Source organism: Cyclospora cayetanensis, unplaced genomic scaffold (genome assembly GCF_002999335.1).
Source record: "Cyclospora cayetanensis isolate NF1_C8 unplaced genomic scaffold, CcayRef3 CcayRef3_contig_66, whole genome shotgun sequence".
NCBI lineage: Eukaryota > Apicomplexa > Conoidasida > Eucoccidiorida > Eimeriidae > Cyclospora > Cyclospora cayetanensis.
The window spans coordinates 41,174-65,589 of NW_020312657.1; the positions used below are offsets into that span (position 1 = coordinate 41,174).

The 24,416-nt window shown below is 51.9% G+C and overlaps 3 protein-coding genes across 3 annotated transcripts; 2 read left to right on the forward strand and 1 right to left on the reverse strand.

Moving 5' to 3' along the window:
* Positions 1-10: 10 nt before the first annotated feature.
* On the forward strand, positions 11-8,187 carry LOC34621725. Its single transcript, XM_026335335.1, is given in 11 exon segments — positions 11-1,130; positions 1,133-1,155; positions 1,373-1,813; positions 1,949-2,179; positions 2,595-2,907; positions 2,989-3,212; positions 3,388-3,445; positions 3,696-3,823; positions 4,516-4,678; positions 4,951-5,269; positions 7,857-8,187. Coding segments are annotated over 11 exon segments (3,351 nt in total).
* Positions 8,188-8,685: 498 nt separating this feature from the next.
* On the reverse strand, positions 8,686-11,564 carry LOC34621724. Its single transcript, XM_022734919.1, has 7 exons — positions 11,340-11,564; positions 11,156-11,218; positions 10,710-10,826; positions 10,186-10,353; positions 9,702-9,754; positions 9,379-9,463; positions 8,686-8,841 (listed from the first exon to the last, which is right to left on the reverse strand). The coding sequence occupies exons 1-7, from the start codon at positions 11,562-11,564 to the stop codon at positions 8,686-8,688; spliced, it is 867 nt and encodes a 288-aa protein (XP_022590891.1).
* A 3,702-nt stretch (positions 11,565-15,266) lies between these two features.
* On the forward strand, positions 15,267-18,866 carry LOC34617391. Its single transcript, XM_026335336.1, has 6 exons — positions 15,267-15,941; positions 16,029-16,513; positions 16,937-17,032; positions 17,691-17,799; positions 18,051-18,202; positions 18,458-18,866. Exons 1-6 carry the CDS (start codon positions 15,267-15,269, stop codon positions 18,864-18,866), a joined length of 1,926 nt encoding a protein of 641 aa, XP_026191121.1.
* Positions 18,867-24,416: the final 5,550 nt, after the last annotated feature.

Genomic DNA, 24,416 nt, shown 5'->3' on the forward strand with positions numbered 1-24,416 from the left:
TGACTAGAGGATGTCTCTCTCGGCGAGCATGCCTCTGTTTGGGGGCTCTGAGGCAGAAGAAGGCGGGTGTGCCTACTACGGAGATGCGGACTGTCCATCCTTGGCTGCCTACTTGTTGCAGTTGCTGCACTGGTGGCTGCAAGTTCTACTGCAGCTGGGGATAAAGAGCAGCAGCTACGTGGGAGCCTCCGTCTTCGCCTCTCTCTCGCGCATGCCTTCTCAGCTCCTGCAGATATGCGTGTCGCTGGGAGGCGCCCTCCTGCTCGTCCTCCTGATTTCGCTCGTCTACTGGCACTGTCGCGTCAGCCGGTACAACACCCCCAGCACTCCGAGGGGCCCCCAGGGGCCCCCCCTGCGGCACCCCGTGCATGCATGGGATGGCTTTGCTTCGGCGTCCAGCCCCAAATACTGCTGCATGTGCAGGGAGCTTATTTCCGGCTTTCTGATCTACAGAAACAAGGGCTGGGAATGCTCCATCTGCCGACGCGCCTGCCACGCAACCTGTCTCGCTGCATGCGACTCTCTGCCCTGCAAAACGCCCGCAGCTCCAGCCGCCGCGGCAGCCGCCGCCTTTTCTGCGGCTCCCGCGCTGCGACATCAACTGGTGGAGGGGGCGCTCGCTGCCGACGCCGTTTGTTGCTGCTGTGGGCTTGCATGCAGCAGCACCTTCGGCTTGGATGGCATGCGGTGTCTGTGGTGCGCGCGCACTGTCCACTCAGAGTGCCTTTCCCTCTTGCCAGCTGTCTGCGACATGGGGTCGCTCCGCCTGCTGATGCTCCCCCCCGCCGCCGTAACGCCTCTCCTTTCCGCCGCAGCCAGCCCTCACGTGCTCCTAAGGCTTGCTGCCGCGCTCAGAGAGGGGGGGGGGGTGGTTGCTGCCATGAGGGGCCTGCGCAGCATGGGCATGCTGCTGCAGCAAAGCGTCTCACGTCAGATGAAGCGCATCAATGCCTCCCTCATGGGGTCCCTTAGGAATGCACGTGGCGGCAGCGTCTCACAGCAGCAGCAGCAGCAGCAACAGCAGCAGCAGCAACAAGAACAGCAGCAACAACAGCAGCAACAAGAACAGCAGCAACAAGAACAGCAGCAACAAGAACAGCAGCAACAAGAACAGCAGCAACAAGGACAGCAGCAACAAGAACAGCAACAGCAGCAGCAAATGCAGCAAGAACAGCAGCAACAAGAACAGCAACAGCAGCAGCAAATGCAGCAAGAACAGCAGCAGCAAGAACAGCAGCAGCAACAGCAACAGCAGCAGCAACAGCAACAGCAGCAACAGCAGCAGATGTCGGTGGACGACGACGCTGGGGGGGGTGCCGATGGAGGCATCTCCGAAAGGAGCAGGGTAAAGCCTTCTCCTTCTCCACCAGAGTGTTGCAACACTTCAGCAGCTCCAACTCCTGAGTCTGCTTCTGCAGAGACGGGGGCGTCTGGCACAGGAAGCACCAACAGCGCGGATGTCGAGACAGCGGCTTCAGACGCTGCCGCTGGAGCAACACCCCCGCTCCCCCGGTGTAGCGACACCTCCAACCCTGCGACTGCAGACTCCGTTGCCTCTGCGTGCTGTTCGGAGTCTCAACAACAACAGCAACAGCAGCAGCAGCTGACGCCCTCATATCTGAACCAGCTGTCTTTGCAGCAGCACAGACCGCAGGATATCTTGAGAGCCTTGGGAAAGCATCTTGAAGGCTTCAGAGCGCTCGCTGGGGGAACCGAAAGCAGTGGCAACAGCGGCGCCAGCAGCTGTCCATACACCAGCGGCGATAGCGACAGCAGCAGCAGCAGTGGCGGATACAGCAGGAGCTCGAGTCGCATGTCGTGCTCCTCCTGCAGTCGCAGCAGCAGCAGCCACAGGCACGTGTGCCACCACTACCAGGAGCAGCAACAGGAGCAGCAGCAGGAGCAGGAGCCCTCTTCCCTGAGACTCCGAGCGATTCGCAATCGGCAGCGTCGTTCAGCCTCCCCTCCCGAATCTCCAGATGCAGCGGATGCTTCTTCTGTGCGCGATCCAGTCGCATCCCCCGCAGTCCATGCAGAGGAACGCGCCGTGAAGAGGCTTTTTGCTTCCGCCTCGAAGGATGAAGCCAGCAGCAGCAGCAGCAGCAGTAACAACGGCAAGAAAGCGCGCATCGCGCAGCTGCAGCAGGCACTGGCGGAGATCCTCCCACCCAAGGCTCCCGTGTGGCGTCTAAGAGGACAGCCTCAGAGACTGCTGCATGGAGCGGAGGTGACTCCCGTTCTGGTGTTTGTCAACTGCAAGAGTGGTGGTCAAGTGGGCAGAACCCTCTACAAGGAGCTCCTCTACAGGCTGAATCCTCTGCAGGTGCGTTACCGTGGTGCGAATTTGCTGCTGAATTTCTCCGGTGTATGTGTACGTGTGTGTGTGTCTCTCTCTCCCTCTCTGTGTGGGGCTTGCTCGGGCCTCCAGAGAGAGACTCCAAAAACGCTGCATGCACGCATGCATGCACGCACGCATGCATGCGCACCCCGTGACTGGAAACAGGCAGGAACGACTCGCCTGCGCCGTCTGTTGGTGTGGAGAAACATGCTCCGATCCTGTCGCTTTCCTTGCCAACTTACGCCTCCTGCCGCAGGTTGTAGATATCCAAGCGGAAGAAGGTCCAGAGCGTGCGCTGCATCTCTTTAGGCCCCTCGCGCTCAGAAGGAGACTGCGCGTCTTAGTGTGTGGGGGAGACGGCACTGTGGGGTGGGTTATTGATGCCATACAGAAGGTGTATCGCATTCCCCAGAAGGAGAACGCCGACTCTCCTGCGAGATTGCAGAACCTCGATGACTGCGGGGTTGCCAGCCAGAAGAAGCAGACTGCGCAGCAGAGCTTGCCTTCTGCTTCTCAGAGTAACGCCCCCTCAGCCACCACTACTACTGCAACTGCTACTGGTGGTGGTGGTAGTAGTAGTAGTAGTAGTACCCGATCGGGGGGCCCCCCCCCAAGTCATACGCATTGCCGACTCTGTCGCCAAGAAGCAGGCGAATCTGAGGAGCAGCAGCATGAGCAGCATGAGCAGCATGAACATGAGCAGCAGGAGCAGCAGGAGCACCAGCATGAGCCCCAGCCTCTGTTCTTGCAGGAGCAGCAGAAGCAGAAACAGCCTTCCGCTTTTGTGCCGGTGGCAATTTGCCCCTTAGGAACCGGAAATGACTTGAGCAACGTCTTAGGCTGGGGTATGAGTTTTGACGGCGATATTGTAGAGGTATGCAGAAAAGGCATTCCTTCGTCAGTACTGTGGCTCACGCTGCCGGCAAGATTCTGTCTTGTGCATGTATGGCGTGCCTACCTACCAAATACGTATATATATATATATATATGTATCTATATATATGTATCTATATTTCTATTTCTACATAGATATTCTGCGCTTGTTTTAGCATCTTCTGAAGATCCGGAGGGCAGTTCCTTCAGCCCTGGATATATGGAATGTGGAAGGTGAGGAACCTTTTAGGATGTTGTTGCATGTGCGATTCTGGCATGAAACACACGTTGCAGTGCTGCCAGCCGCTCTCTGTTGGTTGGAATAAATACTCCTAGATAGGCTACACAGTCAGTAGTTTGCTTGAACCCCCCCCCGATCACCACCTCTCTATTCCCACCGTCGAATCTTCTGCCTTCTGCTTCCTCACAGCTACAGTTGCTCTTGCGGCTGCTTCTCACATGGGTGTTTTTCTTCGTGGCGCAGTGTCTGGAAGCAGTGGCCGTCTTGTGAGCAGCACATTCTCCAACTATTTAGATGTCGGTGTCGCTGCTCGCATTGCCCTCAAGTTTCACAGACTGCGGGAAGGCAATCCCGAGCTGTTTCAGTCGAGAGTAAGTATTAAGCCTCCAGCACACAAGGCGATGCATAACTGTGTTGCCTTTTTGCAAACGCTTTTCAACGCTTGTGCTCCTCCAAAAAGAAGGCTTCTGGCCGTCCCTCATGCTGTTGGTCATCTTTCTAGCCGCAAAAAGGCAGTTTTGCGGCATGCATTTTGTCAGCAGGGGTGTTGCTTGCTTCCATGTGTATGTTTGTGTATATGGAGCTGTCTGTATAGCCGTCTACGTGTGTTTGTGTGTGTATATATATGTATTATGTGTGTATGGGAACTGCCGCTATGAGTGCAATCTCTTTGTCTGCATATCATTCTACGTTTGTGTGTATATATATGTATTATGTGTGTATGTATGTGTGTATGGGAACTGCCGCTCCGCGTGCTGTCTGTTGCTCCTCATCTATCTATCTACGTGTGTGTATGTGTATGTATGGGTGTATGGGAGCTGCCGCTATGAGTGCAATCTGTTCGTCTGCATATCTGTCCACGTTCATGTGTACGTATGTACTGTGTGTATATATTATGTGTGTATGTATGAGTAAGGGAATTGCCGCTTCGCATGGTGGCCGTTCATGGGGCAGGTGGACGCGTGACGCTGCTCGAGCTTCCGCTTGCCTCTCCAGAGGGCTTCTTTTCACGCGCATATGTCACATAGGATGCCGCTTGTGTGTCTGCATGGACGCTTTTCAGCTCGGAAATAAATTTCTTTATGGCGAAGTTGGATTCAGAGACTTTTTGGGGTCTCGTGCTGCTTCCCTTGAAATTCAAGCCCTTTTTTGTGATGGGCAGGAGGTTCCACTGCCGCCTCAAGGAGTCGAGGGCATTTGCATCGTGAATATTCCGAGTTTTGCAGGTTCGCTGGAGGCGTTGTTGCTCTTGGTGGTGCTGCGCTGCTTATAGTCCCTCTTCTGATGCTGTGTGTCTCCCAGCCGGTGTACATGCACACATGCTTGCATGCTGCGCTGCAATTTTTTGAGTCTCGCATGCGTTTTTTCGTGCTGCACTGAGAGGAATGGGCAGTGCGAGCCGCCGATGATCATCACGATCTTGCAGCGCAGCAGCAGCAGTCGCGACAGCAGCCTTTTGCGAGCTGCATGCACGGCGTGTCTTGCATGCGGCCTGCAGGGGGTGTCATGTTGTGGGGCGACGCGGAGCCTCAGCAGCAGCACGTGATGCTGCCTCACGAGCCACACCACTACACCAACCCCCTCCACCACCACTCGCGCATGACGAGTTTTAGCCGCGGAATCTCCTCGGATTCGTCTTCTTCAGCCATGGAGGTGGACAGACAGTGGCGAAGGCACTGTCACACACACAAGCGTCGGCGTGGTGCAGCCGCGGGAGGTGCTGCTCCTGCAGCTGCCAAAGCTTCCCGCGCTGATTTCTGCACTGCCGCTTCTGCTCCTCCAAGCCCTGGACAGCAACGAGCTGCTGCAGCAGCTCAGCTGGCTGCTGGAGCGCCTCCCCAGCCTCCGCTGCAGCGGGATGATGGCGAGCAGTGTGCTGCGCGAACGCCACAAGCAACCCCACGAGATAAGGAGATGCGGAGCCGCAGCGACGGCTGGACTCAGGAGGAAGAGGCCACACTCAGTGGAGATTATGCGCAACAGCAGCAGCTGCAGCAGCAGCAGCAGCTGCAACAGCAGCAGCAGCAACAGAATCGACGGCGGAGGCTGCAGGATCCACCTCTTTCTTCCCGCATTCGAACGCCATCGGGGGGCGCAGGCAACAGCCTGGGAGTCAGAGATCAGCAGCCTTCGACTGCCTCTCATTTGCCATCTCTGGCAGCGCGACTGCAGCAACAACAGCAGCAGCAACAGCAGCAACAGCAGCAGCAGCAACAACAGCACTTTGGCCATTGGAAGCCGCAGAAGATTGACGACGGACTGATTGAAGTCGTCGCCTTCAAGAGCCTATTCCATCTAGGCCAAGTTCAGGTGTGTTGCGGCTGCTGCATGCTCTTGCTGCTCCTGTGGTGTGTCCGCAATTCATGCTGTGTCTTCTGCTCTACGGGTGCTTTGTCTAGGTGTGCACAGGCAGTGCTTTCTATTTGTGAGCCTGTGCCAGATGAACACGTGTCTGTACTCAAATGCCTACACACGCATAGTTTGCCTTTGCCTGAGTTCCTTCCTCCCTGCGCCCTTTCCCCTTGACAAGGCAGCGTCCTTCTCCGCGAGTCTTCTCCAACAACTCGTGTCATTGCGCCATTGCTTTTGTTGCAGGTTGGTCTGGCCAAGGCTGTGCGCCTGTGTCAAGGGCGCAGCGTGTGCTTGCACGTCAGAGGATCGTTGCCGCTGCAAGTTGATGGGGAGCCGCAGCTGCTGGAGGGCAGCTGCCGCATAGTGATTACCCACAAGTGAGTGGCAGACAGCATTCGAAGAAGGAAGCGAGGCACTGCTCCCTGCTGCTCTGGCTGCGCCTTCCTGTGCCTTGACCACAGGCTGTGAAGGCGGGGAAAATACTCTTTCGAGGTCGATCGAGGGCGACTGTTCTCTGATGCAGCATGCTCTGACAGGGGGGGGAAGGGGAAGGGGGGGCCCTGCATTCCTAGCAGCAGCCGCGTTGCAACTACTGCCTCTGTCGTCGAGTTCGGTGATGGTGCTTTTGTGCCTGTGCTGCATGCACAAAAGCCTGCAATTCTTATCGTCAGCTTCTTGGGGGTATACCCTTTGTCTATCAGCGCCGGCCGCTGCGTCTGGGCAAAGGTGTATGTATGTGTTCATGTAAATAGGCTTCTACATGTTGAGTCGTAGTGATGCCTCCGCATGTCACGGCGGCTGCAGTGCAGAGGTCAGGAGTAAATTTTCAGCGCACGCTGGGTAAACACCAGCAGCTTTCAAGCAGTGTCCATACAGCCAATTGAATGCAATCCATTTGTGCTGCGTTTCCATCAGTTGTCAGGCCCCAGTTTTGGTCGCTTCCGAGAAGTCGCCTCGCATGCAGACCTTGTCCGTCGTTCAGGAGGTGAATTTCTTGCAGCGAAAATTCCTGCAGCACTTAAGCCTGATGCACTGAATGAACCCGAGTCGTTCCCCTCCTTCCTCGTCTTTCCCCTCCTTCCTCGTCTTTCCCCTCCTTCCTCGTCTTTCCCCTCCTTCCTCGTCTCTCCCCTCCCTCCTCGTCTCTCCCCTCCTTCCTCGTCTCTCCCCTCCTTCCTCGTCTTTCCCCTCCTTTCTCGTCTCTCCCCTCCTTCCTCGTCTTTCCCCTCCTTTCTCGTCTCTCCCCTCCTTCCTCGTCTTTCCCCTCCTTCCTCGCCCTTCCCTGCGTCTTCACAAGGCAGGATGTCTGCCTATAGCGGCATGCGCGTAAAGGCTTGCTTCGGTCCTTGCCGTGCAGCTCGTGTCGCAATGCATTGCCTGCATGCATATGTTTTTGCGCTGCGTGACTTTGGGGCTTTGCCCTTCTTCGGTGTCTGTGCGATTTGTCAATCTTCCGCAGGTTCTCAATAGGGCGCGAGACCGGCGTGTCATCAGCAAACTGCAGTGCGCTCAACTACTGAACGACTTCCAACGAACTTTGGGATAATGTATCGTCACCGCAAAGAACGAAGGATAAAGATATTTAGGATGTGTATGCACATGTATATATTATATATATATATATATTATAGATCTAGGGCCTAGGTGGATAGCAGGGGGTAGGTAGGTAGGTAGATAGGTGGGTCATGAGGGGCTGGCGCTACATCGTTGCATGCACACCGGCGGGAAATCTCGAAGGGGATATTTCCTTCTACAGTCAGTCTGGTAGCGTGTCGTGCGTTAGCAGTGAGTATGATGCACAGAAAAGGCTTGTCCACGAAGAGACACCACATACGGACATGCAGCACATGCAACGAGGACTGTAAAATAGATAGGCTGCAGCAGCAGCAGCACTCAGCCACATTTAAAGTAGTCCTCCTCCTGCATAGAGTCGCACAACATAGAGGACTCTTCCGAGACGCAAAAGCCTCACTCATGCTCGCCAAAGAAAGAAGCCTTCACAGGCCCGTATATATAGCCATCCCTATACGTCCGATACAACCCTTGCGGCAGCAACCCCCTCTTTCTGCCTCCACCCGTCTTTAGACAAAGCAGCAAAAGAAAGACACGTCCAAGCTGCCCTGCTCTGCGTGCCTTCCTCATACCGCACACTTCACAGCACCCGCCAACAACGGCCCCTTCCGCCAACCGTATGTACATACATAGTAGTAGTAGCACCCCGAGGGAATTTTTTGTACGGGCTGCTGCTGCGCATGCAGCAGCACCGTACGAAAAAGCCCCCCAATGCGCCTATAATAGAGACATGCACACACACACCAAAGGCCCTTCGGTGCCTATGCCTCAAGATCTTTCGGCTGCACAAAGCGCCGGTGCGTGCCTCTAGAACGAAACCAGCACCAATCAACGCCCCCGTGTTTCGAAGCGTCCTTAGCCGTCTTTTTGCGCGATCGATCACCTGCCTGCCGCCAATACTCCTTGGGCAATAGCTGAACAAGCGGGAGGCGTGCGTGGTGGGACCAACGACCATCGCGGCAGCTTCCCGTAGTTCGACGATATTTGCGCTGGTGCTGCTCTGCTTCACGTTTGAATGCCGTACGGTTGAGAGCTCACTGAAGCTCCTGTCCACAGAAAACTCCCCCCTCATGTAGACTCTGCTGAGACATGCGTGCCGCTGAGTGAATACTGTGCAGAACCTCGAATGTCTCATCTCGAAGAACAAGACCCCCTCCCCCTTCCCTCCGTCTTCTACTCGCAGGTGGTACTGTACATACACCGGCACCACCAGGAAGCCAAACGCCAACCGCAGCAACAACGCAGCAGCAGCAGCTGCACAGTCGCAGGCGGCCCCCTCGCACTTCCGCTATCTTACGACCCCTTCCCTTCAATCTTGAGCTTCTCCTCCCTCCTTGTTGCTGCCAACCTCAGATGAGGCAGCTACGTCCTCTAGAGATCCCAGCGCCTCGCCAGCAGTGCCCTCCTCCTGCTCGACTCCAGCGCTGACGGTATAGTCAGCCTCCTGAATGTGCTTGATCTTCGTCTGGCAGGCAAAAAAGTACCGACAGGGCATGCATGCATAGGTATACGGTAGACTTTGAACGCGCAAATCCGTGCATTCAAAGCCACACAAAAAGGCGTCCCCCTCCCACACCAAAAAAGCAGAGACAGGCACACGCTAACACGGCAGGCCATACATAAAGTCGGAGAAGCGCAAAGAGTCTCCCCTGTGCAGCCAGGCACCCCCTCCACCTCTGCCCTTCCATAACCCAAGCCCCCCTCCACCTCCCCCCTCCCTCCTACCCCTCAGAGCGCTAGCAAGAAAACAGAGGCAGCGACAGGCAGCAGCCAACATGGCGTCAAGATTTACGAAGGCAGAGCAACAGGGTGCAGCGCACGAGGCCATGCGCATACATGCGCTGTCGCAGCCTCCGACATACGCGCTGGCGAAGAATACGCCTGGCGCGTCTAAAAGAAAGAGGGGCGAACACCAACAGCGAGCGAGGTATACGGATGTCGTCGGCATAACAGAAAGGAGAGAAAGTGGACAAGACTGCTTCGGTAGACTGCCCGCGCTCACCTTGATCCACACTTTCGTTTGCTGCTGCAGCCTCCGCGTGTGTGTATCCCACTCAGCAGGTCGCCAGAAAAGCGTTGGCTGTGCTCTGCGCACACGTCCTCAGAACATGCACAGAAGTTGGGTGTCAAAGTCTTCCGAAAGGGTGTGCATGCGCATTCATGATCGCTATCAGCGCAGCGTAGGCAGGCCTTGTTTGACGGTCGCGGCATTAAAAAAGACGCTCGCCAGCGGTTGAAACACCCTAACGTGCGCAGCTGAGCTAGCTGTCGATACACCGCAATCGCAACACGCGCGAAGCCGCCTGGGGCCAGAATTAGACGCACTCCGTGCCAACAAAGTGCTCCATATTGACGTAATGCTGCACCAAGTGGTACCGCTGCACATACATGCAAAAGTACACACAACGCCATGCACATATATGCATGCAAAATCTACAGGGAGACGCGCACCGGTCTAACGCTTCATACAAATATACAGACACGTACATACACAGCGAGAGAGACAGAGAAACAGGCAGACAGACACCGACATCAACTGCCAGAAGAAAGCAGTGATAAACAAAACGCCAGACAAAAGGCCCAATAGATAGAAGGGTGCCTTTTCTTAACCCTGGGATTTCAGCCCCTCCGTTGTCTTTTCGCTGCACCGCATGCACTTCCGCTGCAACAAGGAGCGGCCGCAGTTACCGCCTAGCAACGAGAAGAGAGCTTCTAGGGACGGAAAAAAACTCTCTTCTCGTTGCTCTGCGCGATCCGAGCTTCTTTTGCATGCGGTCTCTGGTGTCGCTCCCGCGCACTGGCCTCTCACCATTAGATCGTTCTCCTTCTGTATCAACTCGTTTGAAACCTTGAGAAGCTCTGTTTCATCCTCCTTTCGCTGCTCTTGCCACTGAATCAGTGCAATCTCTGCCAGATGGCGGCGCGCTAACTCGAGCTTAGAGTTCACTCGCTCCTCCTGCATTTTGTGGCGTTGTGCCTGCCAACCACAAGGTTCCACATGTCCAAAAACCTACTAAAAAGCCTCTCACGGCGAGCTTCTACGGCACACAAAAACGCCAAAAGAGCGTTCCTGGCTCATAGAGGAGCCGATGCCACCCCCCCAAAAGGCCAAACAGCATGCAAAGGGGGCACTCAACAGAGCTGCAAATACCCAAGGATGAGAGAAGCGGGGAAGCGCGCGAGGCGTCCATCCACCGAGCACAGCTCTCTGCAGATATCTAGATAGGTGTGCAAATAGGTAGGCAGGTATGTATATTTGTACATAGAGATATCGACACACACACACTCTCTCTCTCTCTTGACGGCCTACAAGAGAGGGCGCCTGTTCCTTACGAAATCTGTATCGCGCTCCTTTGCGAGCTGCTGCTTCGCCTTGTTCAAGTGAGAAGACAAAAATCCGAAAATCCTCTTGTTGCGTGTGGCCGAAGTGGGGTCCGCCTCGACCTTTGGCTGAGCAGACATCCAAAACGGCGATGCCCTCACACAGGGATACACCCCGCGAACGCATCACGCACTGGATGTGGAAGACAAGCCGGGCATGCGGTTACATGGAAAAAGAGTCCACAAATGCAAAACGAAATAGGAGACAACCCTTGACACGGCACTGCATGCTGAGAAGACGGAAGTACCCCAAGTCGGTCGAGATACTGGGTGCACGCGGTGCGCAGCGCAAGGCGCATGCTTCCACGGGAGTATGGTCATGAACACACTTCAAGGCAGGGTACAGAAAGATCAGCCACGCGGTAGCATCACACTACCAGCAGCGCAGCTCTCCTCACCCGTTTCGCTACTTGAAATTCAGGGCCTTCAAAATCGTACGTGGGGGGGGAGGCTCCGCCAGCCTACACAATCCCGGCGAACACGCACAAAAGCACGAAGCCGGTGCTAGTCGAGAAGCCTCGTGAGGGAGCTACACCGGCGCAGGCCAAATACTGAGGCTAGGCAGAAGGCTTTTTCACGCACTTTTTGCTGTCTCTTCTGGCCGCCTGCTGCCGTAGCCTCTCCCGAGGCAGGAGCTGCCGTCGCATCCTCCTTTTCGCCTCCTTCTCCCGTAGGAAGAGGCCTCTGAGCCGACGGCGCTCCAGACGCCCCCGGAGTACCAGGAGGCTTCCGTTGCAGCCTCTGGTTCAAGACCTTCTGCTGCTCAACGAGCCGCTTGATTTCCCTGCGCAGAATTGCGTCAGCCATCTTGCGTGGGGAACGCTCGGTTTCTGCGCTGCATGCGCGCGCGCAGGGCCTCGAAAGAATTCTAGGAGATCCACGAAGCGCCCGTATTCCTCAGAGGGGGCCCTCGGTCTTTCGGATCGGAGGTGGCAAAGTGGCTGGTCCGTGTGTATATACCCCTTGACCACTTTCAGCGGCCAAGGAAAAGCAGTGCACACGGATCTCGGCTGAATATGGGTTCTCGAGGGTTGCCACCGCAACTAGGAGCCAAATAAGCCGCGCGTCTGATTTGCATGCACCCCGGGAGCCCCGAAGGAGGCGGCCGGAGCAGTGGCAGCAGGGAAAGCTGCCCAGTGCATGTGGCTTTCCAGCTTTCTCTTCATGCGCGAGCACCGTTTTCTTGTTATCTTTGTTTGGAGCAAAAGACCAACGGCCATTCGGACACAACCCCGAAGCTTCTGTGCTTGTGCATGCAGCCCAGCAGCAATCGCAGCGCCACGTTGGAGGCTGGTGCGCCTCCGTTAATGGTTTAGTTGGCCTTTTCCTCGCAGCAGTTTGAATCCTTTCAAAGGGGATTTCGACATCTGGTACACGATGCTGAGATGAGGCCCGTATGGCGCCTGTGCAAATTGCGTATTGTGGGAATGCCAGGGGGTCCCGGTCTCTTCGTAGCCATGCCAAGCCATGCATGAGGCTTGAAAAATACGCGCACCTACTCCTATGTAGTCGCTCTCGAATACAGCGGTATCATGCAAGATAATCTCTCATGAAACAGCTGCCTTCGAGCCCCTATGAGACACATTTGTTGCCCAGGAGGTGTCGCTCCCTCCACTAGGACCTCTACGAGAAAACGCTCCTAGCACCCAACACAAAACACAAATTAGCACGAAGTTTCCAAAGTGCCACTTCGAAAGCATTCAGCCTTCGTCCTCCCTGGCCTCACCCCTAAGGGTTCCGAAAGGTGTAAGGAGCGACAGGTAGCGTAGGGAGCTAGTAGCGGGTCGTGCTACACTTAAACGCTTTCTACCCCACAACTCATGCATATCGAAGATGTAGAAAACTCAATAGTCGTATTATCTGTTCGTATATCTTATATGTGAGCGAGTAGCGCCCGCTGGAGACAGAAGACATAATGCTGTCTCCGGTGTCATCCATGATGTACTACTCCATTCAAGGCCTTGAAGCAAGGCGCTGGACCCAAAGCGCAACAAAAAACCTGCACCACAATATAGGTCATTTCCCTGCTTGAAAAAGTCAGCGAATCACCTCTAGAGCTTCCGAACTTCTTTAGCTGCCAACACGGATAGTCCCGGGCACCTCCAACTTTTAGCGCAATCCGGAGTTTTATAAAACACAAAACTATTTCCCAAAATATATAGGGAAACGGTTCAAGCCACGTAGCCACACTAATTAGTCCGCTGCTTCAGCGTTCTCCAGTCTTTAACAGCTTGCTCTTGGGCGGATCTCCACATAATAGACGAGTCAGGGAGTGCTTGACGGCTTGGACTATATAGTGTCTGTAGGCAAATGACTTCCCCTACATAAATAGAGCCACCATTGACGCGCTCTATGCGATAGACTTGCTGCAAGAAAACTGCGCCTCTATTGATCTCAGGTACAAATCGAGGTAAATCCCCAGTTGGCGCATAAAAACATCAAGAACTTGCTGAATCTCACCACTGCCCTACTCTTCTACTCACCACAACATCACCAAGCGACGCACTCACCAACATTTTATTGGCTGGGTTTAGGGTTTATTGCACCAGCTGCGGAGCAACTGCATTCACATCAGCTTGCAAACCGGCTTTTGCCATGCCAATAAGGGATGTGGGCTGTGCCACCGTCTACTTCCATAGCCATACACATCTTGTAGACTGAAGTCAAAGAAAATCAGATTACTGAGTCACCAAAAGACTATCGAAACCAGACAACTGTTAAGGGGGACGAACCCTAGTATCTCATTGCATCCACAGCCAGTGGAGAGGCAGAGAACACCTGCATCGAAGCCAGCGGTGCCACCAAATGCCACCGTCAATCTAAGGTCTGCGTGGGGAAAGCTTGACTACATACTACATACGAAGAATGGAGACTTATTGGGATTTTTCCAAAAGAGTGTCGAATGTCTCGCTCTTCCTTCTCGTTGTCCTGAGAGTCTCGAAAGGAGGGGAGAGGGACAGTCAGGGTGTGCACAGCCGCACAGTCTAAGCACTCACAGCTGGTTGCACATAGAGCCTACCGTAAAGGCACACAGCACTGCGTCTTTTGTGTTGAGTGAGTAGTACTGTAAATAGATAATCTGTATGGACAAATCTATTCGTCGATCGTTTACTAATCTGGAGTTAAAATGAGTATCGTAGTAGAAACTATTTAAGTGCACTTTATCTCGCCACACACGAAGGATTACCATGGATAAAATGGTTGCAAACGAGGGTTTGAAGGTGCTAATTTTTACACCGACTCCGTTAAGTATCTTCGGCGTTTTCCGTCCTGTTGGCTCAAAGGATACAGTAAGACTCTACACTTTGGTGGAAATGCGAAGAGGTGCATTGCTGTCATATTTCAACAAGCTACTTGGCTGCCATCTATTACAAGTGCTTTCTTTACGCAATGCTCTATGCGTGCAACTTTCATCTTTTTGTTGCTTTCTGACCTGCCCCTTGTTCAAAAAATGAACTTATGGACGTTTATATCCGGCCGCTAATTGAAGAGGCTAGAGCTGTTTTGTTTGAAGGTTTAAGAGGTGTTTGATAAGAACCAACTTTGAGTAGCCGCTGCTGAGGGAACACGAACAGATCGGCAGAGGGCATTCGGCAACGGATAGCAAAGAAGGAAAGTAGCTCAAACAGCCGTCACAGTGATTATATTATTGCGAAATTCTGCGGACGCTGTACTCTTTTATCAGCAACTTCGGTGCACCGCATTCGCTCTGCAACTTTGAGCGCGGTTGCTTCGCTCACCGTACGGCAGCCGTCCGCCAGGAATCACCTCCCTTATGCATTCCCCCAGCTGTCTTCCCTGCTATTTTAGTGAAGAAATCATTAAACCAGCCAATTGCTGGTGTATTTCACCATTCCTCTCTCACCTCCTACTGTGTATGAATACCTGGCTACCATAGAGCTGCCCAGCAGTCATGGCCCCTCTTCCAGGACTGCCACATTTTTGGAGCATCCCGTTCAAAATCTTTTGGAATACCATTCTAATATAATGTAAATTGATCCGCATATCTGCTTCTCGATGTGCGGCATTCTCCTCCGCATGTTCTGTGGCCGAAATTTCAAGGACTGCTGAAACTTCTTTCGGCATTTCCTGCGATTTGCGGGTCTTCTCACATTCCTGTGTCTCCAGTGAAACCATTTGGATCCAGGAAACATGATCAGGGATACACTTGACAATTTGCGTGAGTCAGCATTCTTCGTCCCTGCTGCCGTTGCCAGCAATTTATTCTCAGCAGTGTCCCATATTTTTAAGGGCTTACAACAACATGGGCGCTTTCCTAAAAGTCACAAGATCCCTCAAAGGCTGATGGGCTGTGTTGTTGAGGCCATATCAGGTGTTCTGTTCCTCTCTCTGGTTGCTTTCCCCTCTTTCACCCTCGTTGCATCCACCTCTCGCATTCTGTCCAGTCATCTTCAAGCAAATCGTGCGCTAGGTGGTTGAGCCAACACTTTTGGCTCTGCTTCACCATCCCGCATCGACTCGTATCTTGGGGGAAGCGAAAGAGGGAAAATGGCTGCGGGGCGAATCACACAGTCCCCCTCTACCTGTTCGCTGCTCGCACGAAACAGGCAACGAGAGTCACCCCAACCTGTGGAGTGGAACAGTGCCGCATCACGCTTACTAAGCCCACCACCAATAGCAGCAGCAGTAGGTACAGAGTCCAGTTTTTCTGGCGCTAGTTCGCGCTCTGCATGGGGTGACACCAGCAGCCGTCTAGACACCGGGTCCATATCTTCCCCCCCCCGTAAGCTTTCAGCTGCAAACGCACAGCCAACACCACCTCCGGACATGCAGGGGACCTTTCAGTTGGGGGCGTCTATGCCTTCAGGAGCCACGCCAGAAACAACGGCTCGGTCATCAGGCTCACCCCCAGAGTGCAGCAATCCAGTCGTTCACAAATGTCTGCTAGGCCGTCAGCAGGAGATGGAAAAGAGTTATTCATGCTGCATCCCCGGTTTTCTAGCTGGAGAGAGGATTGGTAACGAGGGACCTTGTTGTGGTTTGAGCTCCTCACTGCACACAGTCGTCCACGTTTGCGAATGCATGCAACCCTATGAGCTGGATCGTGCACTTGCTGTTGAAAATCTGCGGCTGGAAAGGGTGCGGGATGCCCACATGGTCGTTTTGGGTATTGCCCAACAGTACGGCGTGGAACGAGTGTTGGAAGATGAGGATCTTCTTCTTGTGGAGTACAAGTACAACGAAATGATGAGTATGTTTAAGGTGATGAGCGGAAGTCTCCACTATAGAAGGAGACAAAGCTACTTTAAGCGGGTCACGTCGTCAATCCTACAAGAAGCATCTGCAATTCACAAGAAAAAGGACACGGAACATGAAAAGGAGTCGCATCGGCAGCAACAACAGAACCTGCAGCATCCTCATCACCATCTTCATCATTCAGGAGACGATGAGTTGTTTACGCCTCCATATTCAAAGGAACTGCATGCAGCTCCTTCAATGTCATTGGGTTTGGAGAGTTTGGAGGAAAAATTGAGTGATGGAGTGCAACAACAATTTGGTTTTCGCTCACTCGGCACTCTGACTGCATGCGATATAACGGCAGCTGACGACTCGTGGACTTTGGCTGTACAGGAGGCAAACGAGCTAAGGATCTTCTTCAGGAGGCACTGCAGCAGCACAATGATTAGTTTCAGGGTCGAGGGTACAGTAGATGCGAATCTTCTGAATATCATTTCTGTCTTGCACGAGATGGACTTGTACAAGGAATGGATTCCGTACTACTCATTCCCAGTCAAGTAAGGAAAAACACACTTTTTCATTAAGCAAATCAACTCCGAAGAATAGCGAACAAAGAAATGCTTTAGACATGGCATATGGAGAATTGAGGTACTGAAGCAGCTTTGGTTGTGTTTTGTAGATTCAACTTATGCCCCGATTTTTTACTCCTCTCTTTCAGGTTTGCATTTGTCCCTTGGTCCTAAAAATTGTTTTGCTTCCGCTCGATTATGTTCATGTACGTTCACATTTTGGTAAGAGTGTGCTGCATTCTGTTATCCTTGCCTTTGTTCGACTGTATTGTTCTGAATCGCCGTCTTACTTGCAATACATGTGCACCAATTCCCGCTGATCGCAGTCATTTTCCTCGCCTCACTGTGGCCCTTTAGTTGGGTGGACTCCTTTTCGTAGTCGGATTTCTTGTTTTTCGCGGTTGATGGTAGGTTGGGCTTGCGAGACGTCAAGAAGATCTACCAACTTGGTCGGGTTGACCAAGTTGATTTGCTACAGCTTGACTTTCCATGGCCAATGAACAACAGGTGAACTTTTGGAGAGGAGAATATAGCTAATGAGCGGCGCTATGAACATAGTTCAATGAAAGACAAAGGAAGGGAAGGAGCAGGGGACTAAGGGAAGTGCATGTGTGTATTAATATGTACGTATCGTGAGCGTCGATGGCAACAGGCGCTGCGGATAATATGGGTTGGATATAAAAGTAACGCTTTTGCACTTGTGCTAAAACCATGGTGACTCAATGCATACGATAAATTTGTATTCCTTGTGCGTTGCGTGTCCTTCTGTTCGGGCGCCTTTTGCTGGGTTTCCTTTATGAGCATAGTCAAGCTTAGCGCGTCTTTTCAGACAATTCGCTATGGCTATGGGTGGTCTTTTATACATGGCAGTGGCTTTTTGCTTCAAAAGAGATAGCATGATGAGTTAGTTTTTCTTTTGCCTAGGTTGACAGAATGCATGTTGGGACTAGTATGCTCTGCCATTTTCGTGATTTTGGGGCCTGTATTTTTCCCTGCATTTGGGTTATCCCGTTGAGGCTCACTTTCTTTAGACTGAAATGAGACTGTAGTAATCCTGTGGGGATCTAAATAGTGTGGGAGCCAACCCATCAACCATGCAGCTTGCATTCGGCGTAGAAATTCGATAAAGGCGGCATGGGATTACTCTGTATGTGCTTTGAATTAGAGATTGCTGTGTGGCAATTTGGGCCGCGGATGACCTGGACTATAGCAATAGGTTCTTCATCCGCATAACATCACTAGACGCAGGAAGCAAGAATCCCAGAATTCCTCTGGTAAGGCTCTTCCGAATAGGGGGCTGTAGGAATGGGGAGGGGGGGAAACATGTGGGCGGCAGAGGAGCTGCAGGTAGAAGATCGGAAACACGATAACAAGCAAGCCTTGGTTTGCTCCTGAACATCGTCCCTTCGATTGATTTGCTGGCTTGGAAGGAGTGCTAGCAACTTTGTAGCTGCGCTGTTGCCTTTTAAGATCTTCAGCTTGCATGTTGGCGTGCTCAGCTGTTTGTGTTGGGTTTCAATAGGAGGTGCCAATGCCGGCTAACAAGACTCTCCGTCTGTACTTTGAAGGAGCAATTGTTCTTGTACCCCTTGCCGCTGATAAAAGTTTCATCGAGCTCGTATGGACACTTGATCCCAAGGCGCATCTGAGCGAATATATCGTCAACTTCTTTACTCGGTAAATCCTGCATTCAGATTTTGCATGCGTAGATTTTGGGGTTTGCTCCGTCCTCGTGTACTCACTTGCTGATTATTTTTCGTTGCTTCTGGGTTGGATTGCGAGCTGTCCATTAGTGTGCTAATGAGTTGCCTGTCGATGCACGAATATGCCTTCTCTGCGGATGCCTGTACAGCCTTCTCGGTAGTTCTACGCATCTCCTTCCTGTCGTATATTATGTTTCCTTTTTTTATCATCCTTCGGTGCTCTCTGTAGAGTCTTCGCCAAGGCTTCATTTCACGCGTTCTGCAAGGTCTGCATTGAAGCTTCGTCCGGGGAACACGCAAAGCGGCGGGCAGCCTTTCCTTTACTATATGGCTTTGTCGCCCAGAGACTCGCAGAAGTAGGAAATTTACTCGGGCAAGGGTATAGGAAAGAAGCGTCATCAACTGTGCCTCATGACCAGCCTTTCACAGCAGAGCCCATGGATGATGAAAACAAGCCACCAAGCACCACTAGAAGTAAAGAGGGCAAAGACGGAGATGGAGAAGAAGCACACGAACAAGAATACAAGGACAGGGATACCGATCATCCGCACTCAAAGAAGTGCAAGAGCGGGAAAATCTTCCCCTTTAGGAAGAGGCGATCAGCTTGCGGTTCGAACACAAGTCCTGAACATCACTAATCAGCAGCAGTTAACAACTTCAAGCAATAGGCAAAGGAAAAGCGACCATACACCCATACAGCAGCACGAAATAAATGAAGCTTGGTTACTTCCAGGCGAGCAGCACTACCGCTTCGTGAAATTCACCTTCATTGATTTTACTCGCTCTCGCACATTTTGGGTAGCTGGTGCCGTTGTGCGGTTAGCTGGCCCCACAGCCAGCAGCTTTGTTTACTAGCCAGCTAGCGGATTCAGCTGATTGCGTTGCAAATACTGGCTGTGTGATTAGCGGGGGAGATAGGTACCTAACTAGGCAGATGTGCTTTGTGTAGCTCTGACTGGTTTGAGGTGCAATTTTTTGTTTGGGTTTTGTTTTGAACGGTCCGGGGTCCTGCTGGAACCCTTCCGCCTTTTTATTGCTGCAGTGGCTACATGCCGACAGAAGGATATATGCGGAATCCTTCACGATGGAACACAAATATGTGGATCAACCGGTTTCTTCACATTTCCTCATCACCCGACCGAACTAAGCATGTTGAAAAAAAATTATGGGTTTGCTTTGTGTGTCTTCGCACTGTCGCATGATTCTGCATTGCTGCATAAGCACGCTGAAGTTAGACAGAGCAGAATGTTCCTACGCGGCCTGGCCACCGCATAATATGCACTTTAGGGGGCGCATACCTCTGAAGGCGAAAGAACAGGCTGCTCCGGTGTTTTCCTTGATTCGTGCTGCACAATATGCTTTTATTAATACTGCCTTCCCGCTTCACAAAGCCCTACCACGGATCAACCTCCCTACAAAAATCAATCAAGTTCAGGTGTTCTCGCCTTCACATGCACCGCTGCAACATCCGATGGGACATTAATGGAGCCTTTTTGCCCGTTTAACGGAGGGCATTACGGAGAAGCAGGGCCTTCTGAGCGACCCCATCGAACCTTCAAAGGCCCCTAGGTTGCCCAAACGACTCTTGGGGGGCTCCGTACACAATCCATGAAACGCCATAGAGAATTCCCATGATATGTTTCTACTAGGGGCTGTGGCTTTCGAATGAAGATAAATGCTAGGCACCCTAAGCTCGTTCTCAGGATGCTTTCTTGTGTCCACAGTGCCAAGGTAAACAGTGAGATATGCGAAAGGCAAAGATGAGAGGCGAAATTCGAGCGAATGCGATAAAAATAAGAGTGTATACCACTATAGTTAAGCCCGTGGAAGAGTGCTGTTAGACGACAGTCTTCTCCATGGTCATCTGCTCGTAAAACTCGAGCAGCTGCAGTGTCTGCGGTATTCACATGCATCCCGAAGCACACATACTGTCCGAAGTATTGAAGCTTCAGTGTGTTAAGACAAGAGCAGCGAAGTCAACAAGTAGATGACAATGCATAAGCATCTCGCTGGGTGAACAGAGAGACTACGAGATCAAAACCATCGACAGGAGGAAAGAGAGATAGGCCACCTTTCATCAAACCTCTTTTAGAGGGAAAGCCATTAAAGGTGGACAGATGCATATAGAGGAAGGAAAGGAGTGGAAGCAATCTAAAAAACAATTTTAAAGAAATAGCGATGAAAATACTCACCAAAATGTCCCTAAAGGCAAGGACGTCCTGGGGATCGACGCGGGGCTTGCAACCGTGCAGGAGCTCGTAGGAAACTAACGAGCAAAAAAGACGTGGATCATTCATATGCTGGTGCATTCCGCTCTGAGCACAAGCGAAGGCTTTGCTATTAGTGCTTATTAGCCCACTTTTGAGTTTGGAACCTCAGCTTTTGAGGAGAGCGAATCTGTCAGTCACAAACTAAGCAGAGCTATCTTCCCTGACAGTGATAAACTGTTGTCAGCGCGGAAATGGTCACGAAAATAGAAACAAGGAATCAAGCAAAACGCAAAACATCTATGAAGAGAAGGATGCAAGCCTATCGGGCAAAGAGTCTCACCTCTACAGCAAAGTTTTCCCTATGCAGCAAACGCACAGCCAGTCCTGTGATACCCACACACAACATAGGCCCCCCAAAGCCATTGATATTAATAAACGGGTATCCATCATTTTGCATATCTCGTATGCTGCTCGGCTTCTCTCACTGATGCTTCTATGTCGTGAACAGCCTTCTATTGCCAAAAAAGTCTATGCGCAGTTCTCAGTGGCCTTTGTCATGAGCTTAGCCTTCATCAGCAATAAAAAAGAGGACCCATATATTCGCATTGTACCTTGCTTTGAGAGCTCAGAAGAAAGGACATGAGCGAGTAGAGGACCCATAAAATTGTCATACTGCATAGCCCAGCTAAAGGAACGTATAGTAGCTTGAATATTCTTAGCTGACAGCATCCTGAATAGCAAACGCAGGCTACGCAAGGAGGGACGTCCGCTTGAATAGCAGCACCAATGCACTGGCACTTAATAAGCAATGAAGAAGGGTGGATGTGCTAGGTTCTGCTGGTCCGAGGCCGACTAGAAAACATGAAGGAAAATAAAAGACTAGTGCTTCCGTTCGTTTTCTGCGTTCAACTGTTCCGCTAGCTTTTTTATGGCCTGAATTTCGTCTGTGCAGTGTAGTGGATGAACTTCCAAGCGATAGCCTTGCTGCTCGAGTGTGATCGAAACTGTGAGTCGCAGCTACTAAAACACTTAAGGCTCACTGGGTCTCAGCGTAGGTGACCCCATACATCGTAGCCTGGAGTCTCCACGGGACAATTATGCCCATCGTTTGATGCGAGGTATATGACACTTTGGCTATAGCTTCCTGCAGGAAAATTTCGCGCACGCTGGGTATGCAGCTAAGATATGAAGGAGAGGACGGACCACGAACCAACGGGCTCACCAAGTGCAGGCGAGAACAGGGGAAAAACCAAAACGCACAAGGGCAAGGTCACGAAACACATGGAAAGAAATGAAGAGGAAACTAGGCAGGGCATTGTAAAAGGAACACCATCCACTGAGGGATAAGCAAAAGGGGAAGCCTAAATCTCGAAACAGAGGGGCAGAAACAGCCGAAAATGGAAATTCAGGCACGGCCGTGTTGTTGGCTGGCACCTGTAGTTTTTCTGCAACGGCATCGGCCTTTCCGTTCTGTGTTGCTACCAGCTGAGCAACGGGCAATACCACCATCGTCGTCCTAGGCATCCTAAAAAGTACGCATAGATCAACAATAGATAAAAACGCATTCCATTTCCTCCACGGGGAACGCTGAACAAAACAAACCAAGGAAATTTTTGCTGCGTCGAGGAGCTCCAATATACAGAAGGAGAACTAGCAGAAACCGGGAATGATCAAATTATGGGCTCTATGTAGTTCTTTGGGAAGTTTTACTCAGGTAAAACCTTCCGCCATTCATCCTTCTTCGCCTATAATCAAGCAAGTAGAAATAGCACAGAGGAACACTGAAATCATGGTTGAAACCACACGAAGTTGCTGTCCAGCCGCAAGGGCCGCGTTCTAAGAAAGCGAGAGGGAGCACCAGGCGACACAAGGAGAAAGCCCAAGAGTGCTTTAAAGACATTTAGCAAGGCAGGAATCGCTAAATTGACGAGTTCTAGGAGTGCAATAGATCCTTGTCGATGCGAATTTACCTTCAAGAATTCAAGATATAGCTTCGCCGTGGAAGACTTTAATGGTTTCGTAGGATCCAAGGCGGACAAAATATCAGTCCTAACGGCAAACATATCACGCCCCTTCAGCCCCAACAAAATCATGCAGCTTTCACGACTCCTAGTCTTTTGAGTTATATCTACACTTGTGCTTCGGTACCGGAGGCTATGCACGGGCCCTTTCATCAAACTGGAAAGGTAGCGAATAGGAGTGCTAAGAACTGGAGGTTTGGTTCGCCTCGCATTCGAAGCTTCTACAAGGCATTCCATCATACAGTCGAAGCGAAACTCCGGCGATGGTTTGTTGCTGAGCGCTTGCTCCAGCGTCTTGAAAGTGTCGGACTTTCTCGCTCAGCAAAGCCTCTCCTGAGAGCCCATAACACAGCATGAACGAATTGTTCGCTAGGCGAGATTTTCATGGTTGAAGAGCCGGGGGAAAATGTGAGCGGCAGCATCAGGAGGAAACGATCAAAGACGTACTCTGAGATGGAAGAAGGGTGAGTATTTCAGAACATCTGGCCATTTTATCCTCCAACTCATCATCCTGTACACAGGTTCCGCATCACAACAGCTTCAGTATGCCACCCTTTCTCTGTGTCTGCTCCCTCGCACCTGTTGTTGCCTTGTATCCCCTTCTGCCCCTCTATCTCTTCGCTTGGGAGAAACTCGTAATCCGAAGGTTTAAGAGTGTCCCGTCAGGATGGCTGGGGGAGACCAGCGGGCAGATTGTTGAAGAGGGCCCGATCTAAATCGCGGAGAGCTTACTGGTCTCAGCTGCGAGCACACCAACACATAAATAAGCACGTATTCATCCGGAAACATCAGCAGAAGATACATGCCGAGAGACTGCACTACTGCATCCAGGGCCAAGTGCTGCTTTCTATGTCAGTTCTGAAGTGTACAGGCAGCGCACAAGTTCAGTATTGACTAAGGATTCCGCTGCAACAGATTCTTCTGCAGAAGGGGGAACGTCTGAGTCCGTAGACGAAGGATAACCCCCGGAGGAGGAGCTTGTCGGCTCAAAAGGCACAAGCATGTCAGGGGGGGGAGGAGGAGGGAACATGTCCTCAGTGTCTGAAGGCGGAGAAGGGCCGCCAGGCTGCACTGTGGACGGCGGCGTTGAATCGACCGCGGTAGGCTGGGAGATAGGCGCATCGGGTTGGCCAGGTGGCTGAAGGACAGAAGACGGGGAAGAAATAGGTGATGAATCATTTTCCGCAGAAAACAGAATCGGGAAAGAAGGTATGGTGGGCTGCTTAGTCGATTTTTCCGGATTTTCTGGATGTTCGGCTTCCTTCGCTTCAGTAACCGGTTTTCCGCTCACCTTGCCTAACGCCTGAGCAGTCTTCTTTTTAGGCTTCTTGACGGCTCCTTGCGATTTCACCGGTTGTTCTACTTCGGCCTCAGAGGTCGGTGCATCTTTTCCTTGCTGTGGGCTGTAAGGTTGCTGATGCCTTATATTATCTAAGAAGTGAGAGCTGAGGTTATACGTATCAACTGAGGTGCACAAATAGAGACCAGTACAGACCTGGGCACTCGCTTAGCTTTTCATGAGATTTTTTATGGAATACAAAAAGCAAATCGAAGCACCTATGCCTTCCGCGCTTTCACCCATTCGTGGTAGGCTAGAATAACCCTAATCCAAAGTACATTAAAATTACACCTGTGTTTTCTTAGTTATATCTGCCATTTTGACCCTCAGCGGCTACCAGGCAAAGTAACCCTCTATAAGTGAGAAAATGCGCGGCGACAAGAAGCACACCTCCTCTATCGTCTGCAGGTCTCGGAATCCCGTCACTGCCGGATGATTCTCCTGTTCCTGATGTGCCTTCTCCCTCGGAAGTTTCAGAGCTTGGCTGCTGTTGATCCTGGTTTCCTTGCTGAGCTCGTGTTTCAATCCGTTGCTTCAATTCCTGCTGCATCTTATTCCTGTGTCCCCGCGAGTGCCTCCGCCGCCTTCGTTCCCGACTCCCTCCAGGAGCTCGAGAAT

Bases quoted from the DNA above. Each gene is read 5' to 3' on its own strand.
- LOC34621724 (XM_022734919.1), bottom strand. From the start codon at position 11,564: ATGGCTGACGCAATTCTGCGCAGGGAAATCAAGCGGCTCGTTGAGCAG. The intron at 10,827-11,155 runs GTGAGGAGAGCT...ATGTCTGCTCAG, and splicing joins AATTTCAAGTAGCGAAACGG to CCAAAGGTCGAGGCGGACCC. The intron at 8,842-9,378 runs GTGAGCGCGGGC...TTTGCCTGCCAG, and splicing joins AAACGAAAGTGTGGATCAAG to ACGAAGATCAAGCACATTCA.
- LOC34617391 (XM_026335336.1), top strand. From the start codon at position 15,267: ATGGCTGCGGGGCGAATCACACAGTCCCCCTCTACCTGTTCGCTGCTC. The intron at 16,514-16,936 runs GTAAGGAAAAAC...GGTTGATGGTAG, and splicing joins TACTACTCATTCCCAGTCAA to GTTGGGCTTGCGAGACGTCA. The intron at 18,203-18,457 runs GTAAATCCTGCA...TGCTCTCTGTAG, and splicing joins ATCGTCAACTTCTTTACTCG to AGTCTTCGCCAAGGCTTCAT.